Source organism: Trichomycterus rosablanca, chromosome 10, assembly GCF_030014385.1.
Source record: "Trichomycterus rosablanca isolate fTriRos1 chromosome 10, fTriRos1.hap1, whole genome shotgun sequence".
In the NCBI taxonomy this organism is placed as follows: domain Eukaryota; kingdom Metazoa; phylum Chordata; class Actinopteri; order Siluriformes; family Trichomycteridae; genus Trichomycterus; species Trichomycterus rosablanca.
The window spans coordinates 20,181,100-20,185,756 of record NC_085997.1 but is presented as its reverse complement, the minus strand read 5'-3'; the positions used below and the strand labels follow the sequence as shown (position 1 = coordinate 20,185,756).

At 36.1% G+C, this 4,657-nt stretch overlaps 1 protein-coding gene across 2 annotated transcripts; it reads left to right on the top strand.

Moving 5' to 3' along the window:
- Positions 1 to 241: 241 nt before the first annotated feature.
- On the top strand, positions 242 to 4,657 carry sar1aa (secretion associated, Ras related GTPase 1Aa). Of its 2 annotated transcripts, none has more exons than XM_063002939.1 (7): positions 242 to 372; positions 2,655 to 2,781; positions 2,903 to 3,022; positions 3,388 to 3,453; positions 3,605 to 3,708; positions 3,783 to 3,914; positions 4,307 to 4,657. In XM_063002939.1, exons 2-7 carry the CDS (start codon positions 2,724 to 2,726, stop codon positions 4,421 to 4,423), a joined length of 597 nt encoding a protein of 198 aa, XP_062859009.1. In that variant the 5' UTR covers positions 242 to 372; positions 2,655 to 2,723; the 3' UTR covers positions 4,424 to 4,657. The 2 variants fall into 2 exon arrangements, with proteins under 2 accessions (XP_062859009.1, XP_062859010.1); XM_063002940.1 differs by lacking the exon at positions 242 to 372 and adding an exon at positions 832 to 848.

Sequence of the window (4,657 nt, the reverse complement as noted above, 5' to 3'; positions counted from 1 at the left end):
ACCTTGGCCATCATCGCAACAATTGCCCCCCTGAGAGATTTGGCAGGAGCCGCCACTGAGGAATAGTACGGGTGGCAACAACTACTAAATGTAGGATAACGGATTTAAAAACGTACCGTACCACAGGGTGCAGTGGAAAGAGGGCAGGTTAGAGAAATAGCCGGTCTACCAGTGCAGCAGGAGGCGGTAAAGTATCGAACAGCTCTAATGTAACTCCATGTTGCAGTGGAAGAACAATCACTCTGTCGGTCTATGGTTACCGCTGACGCTGCTCTCCATTAGCTACCGCGCTAACAGGACATATATGTAGCACCTACTATCACTTATCTATATTATCACACTCGGTCACTGCTGTTACTGTGGATTATAAAGGTAAGAAGAAACTGTACTGTCTTTTTTAGTTTTCATATTGCCTGCTGTTCATTTCAACACGGTGTGTTAGCTTACGGTGTTTTATTATCTCATACTAGAGTACTAAATAGTATGTGAAAACAATGCGACACATTGTGTTTCATACTATTCTGATATACTATCTAGTATGAAAGTATGCGGGTTGGACCGGTTTAGAATACGAGGCCTCGCATTTGACTGTAGCCACGTAGCACGTAGTATTTCTTTGTGCTTGGATTTCCAGTCGCGTTGATAGATTTATTTTACTCAGTTGATCAGAAAATAAATACAATAGGTCGCTCGACGAAGAGATTAGTGGCAAAATGGATTAAAACAAAACAAAATATTGACAAAATATTAAGCTAACCCTCATCTATGGTTACTTTGTACACGTCAGCTCGAGTTCCTGATTACACAACAGCAGCTTCTGGTTTTACATTTCCATTACAACTATTCAGGTTCGTTACTTACATACACAAGCCATTTGTGCTTTATAATAATAAACAAATAACCTGTCACCTTCATTAATGAAAATAATATTTTCTTGTAGTTATTCTGTAATAGCAGGGATGCAGTGGAATGTAATATATCCTTGGGAAATTTATTTGTTAGGAAAAAAATCAGAGAAAAACGCAGTCTGGGCAATCTCTTTTTTTCTTTGATACAGACACTGACATCATTGTTCCAGTTTTCTTTGGTTTTTACAATCTTTTCTGAGATTAAAATAGACTAACCTGGCAGTTTGTAGCTACTTTTGGAGCAAAATGCTTTCTGACACTAATTTCAAATACACATTGTACATCACAATTATATCTCTTAACTTTTGTATTTGAATCCAAACAAGACAATGTTTAAAATGCAATTGTCAATATTTAATTGGACTTAATAGTGCAAATAAGGTGTTCTCCTGATATTTTCACAATGTAACAGTTGCTAAAGCAATTTAATCAAATCAAGTATATAAAAAGACTAATACTTTATTGCCAACTACAAAACTGTTTAGTATCTAGTAATACTGTGGTTGTGGAGGAAAAGAGTTGTTTTTCTTGTGACCACCTAAACCAAAACTAATAAATGAATAATGAAGAGAAACATTAGTTCAGTCTCATTAGGCCTAAAATAAACGCAGATAAGCAATCAGCAATGTTTAAAGTCAATAGTAAAGACAATGAAAGAGTTGAGGCACATACTTGTGTAAATATACACATACAGTGTGTGTCTGAGTACATGTAAATTACATTTTGAAATACATGTCAGTCAGGACCAATTGCAAAATGGTTACATACAACTCAAAGATCAAAGTCCTTCAGATGAAAGAAAATGTAAAACCCTTTTAGACTAAATGTCATAACAACTGCATGTAAGTAAAGAATAAAATATGCCATATGCCAACCAATGATACTGAAAGTATTTAATAGCGGATTAAATGTACAAATCTTCCTACAAATCAGATTTTACTATGTGCAAAAAAAGCTCAATGACATGACACTTGAAATTCTAATTTAAAAAAACAATACGATGAAGTGTTGACAGTTTATTCAAGAAGAGTTATGATTGAATTCTTTCAAAAAATTGATTTGATAAACCAGCCCCATTTGTAAGCAATACAACATCACAGTTGAAACTATAGTGTATACTGTGTAATGTGAAATGTCATGTCCCCCACACCATCTGCTCAAATGAAACATCTTATCAGTATGCCAATAAACAAAGTCAAGACAAGCTAGGCTGGTTTTAATTAAATGCATTTGAATAAATGAGTCACCATGTCATGTGCTGTTAAATGAATAAAATCAAGTGGGATGCTGGTAAAGCATCTGAAGTGTTTTCATTTGATTTTATTGTTACAACTTTCTATATAAAACCATGTCATTATTTTCCATTTATACTCGCACGTAATGTTTTGGAACATCCACAATACAAGCTAGTTATTAATTTCACATTTCTTGTAGCAGCAAGTGTAATAGCATATTACTGTTAGGATATTAATGTGTACCTGTGATTTACTGAGCATCTGGCATTGCTTGTGAGAAGTGTAGTGTTCCTGAAAACACTGATATCTACAGACTGCCAGTAAGCTAACTTTGGCTAAGCTAAAATAATCGCAGAGTGGATTATGCCTTTTAAATCGGGAAAGTCTAAAGTATGATCACAATTAATATGTGGTTAATTTAGCATCTGTAGATTTGTCTTAGAGATGTAAAATTCTAGAGGAGAGCAATGATGTTCAGGCTCATCTTTTCTGTTTTTTACTTTAACTGCAGGTTATTCTTTGACGAGAGTGGTCATTAAGTCCTTGTTTCACCCTCAGTTTAGCTGGGAACACATCCACAATGTCTTTTATATTTGACTGGATTTACAAAGGCTTTAGTGGGGTGCTACAGTTCCTTGGTAAGTCTATATTCCTACTCACTAAATTGACAAATTAAACATAGAGCTTTGTCTTGTACTGGATTATTCACTCCACAGTTCAGTGATAACCAGACGATCTGGTGTGCTGTTTACATTACAGGTCTATATAAGAAATCGGGGAAGCTGGTTTTCCTGGGGTTGGACAATGCCGGAAAGACGACTCTGCTACACATGTTGAGGGATGACAGACTGGGACAGCATGTTCCCACCTTATATCCTAGTAAATAAATTACATTTATTTTATTCATTTAATGAATTATTTTTAACCTCATATGTAAATTGTGTCATTAGCCTATGTGGTACAGTCATGGACAGTAATTTCTACACTTCATTTAACTGAGAACATAATGAAAGGTTTTAATAAGTTATGGTTGAAGAACAGGCCTCTGGATAAAAAATGTGAAAACGTTGTACTTTTAGTCGTAGTATATAGTATCTTATCATATATTTGGTCTATGCTTAAGAGGTAGATTAAGGTGGGCCAAGGTTAGCTCCCTAAAACATAGGATCATTTATCACTTATTTTACATGTTAAAAAATGGGTCCCATTATACACAATGTAACGTATCTGTTTATATTTTCCAGCCTCAGAAGAATTGACTATTGCTGGGATGACATTTACCACATTTGATCTTGGTGGCCATGCTCAAGGTATGACTTATTTTGGTGGATCTTCAAACTAATTCTCACTTAGTAAACGTGCATGAACTAATTCCTAATATTTTACACTGAAGTGCGGTAAGATCAGCCAGCTTTTCAGATAAACAAGCAGAGCTCATGTGTTACTATTGTTTCCCTTCAGCCAGGAGAGTGTGGAAGAACTACCTGCCAGCTGTAAACGGAGTGGTGTTTCTAGTCGATTCTGTAGATCACGCACGCCTTATGGAGTCCAAAGTTGAGCTTGATGTAAGTTTTATTTTGCTCATTTTTGTAAGCATACATGTTGTATTTTTGTAACACGTCTTTATTTCTATGTTCAGTCACTGCTGTCAGATGAGACTATAGCTAACGTACCAGTCTTGGTGCTGGGAAATAAGATTGATCGGCCAGAAGCTCTGAGTGAAGCAAGTCTACGACAGTTCTTTGCTCTTGATGGACAGACCACTGGAAAGGTCAGAATCCAAGACACAAATTAACTACTGTAGATAATTTATTAAATGGTCATTTTTAGTCTTTATTTTCCCCCTTTTTACGCTTTAAAATTGAAAACCGTTTCAAACGGCATATCTGGGCAGTTTAAAAATAGTTACATGCATCCCTGACCACCTTCAGTTTGTGTAATCCAATTATCTGAGACGCTTCTTAATGCTTGGTGTAAATGAGGCCTCTGACCTCGAGAACCAGGGCGATTAAAATGATTAAGTTATCTGATTAATCTTCATTTCAATCATCGTTTGACTTTAAATTTACACTTCCCACACTTCCAATCTAGCTCTGTACAAGATGTGAATTAGACTGAGGTATGACGTGAGTGTTGTATTTACCAGAAGTCTTTTGTTTTCAGGGAGTCGTTTCACTGAAGGAGCTGAATGCGCGGCCGTTGGAGGTTTTCATGTGCAGTGTGCTAAAGAAACAGGGTTATGGAGAAGGCTTCCGCTGGCTCTCGCAGTACATCGACTGAGCTTTCGGACATTTTGAAATAAAAGGACTCCTACCTCTGAGTTCTGAAAAGCCATGGAGAGAGAGCAGTGTGATGAAGGGACTGATGATGAACATTGCATATTAAACCTTGATAGATTGTTTTAAAGACAATGAACATTCCATCCAGCTGGAACATTCAGAAGTCACGGCAAATATGATTTTAAACAATAATGTTTCATAGTGTTTACAGTATTAAAATATTTAACAAATTCCA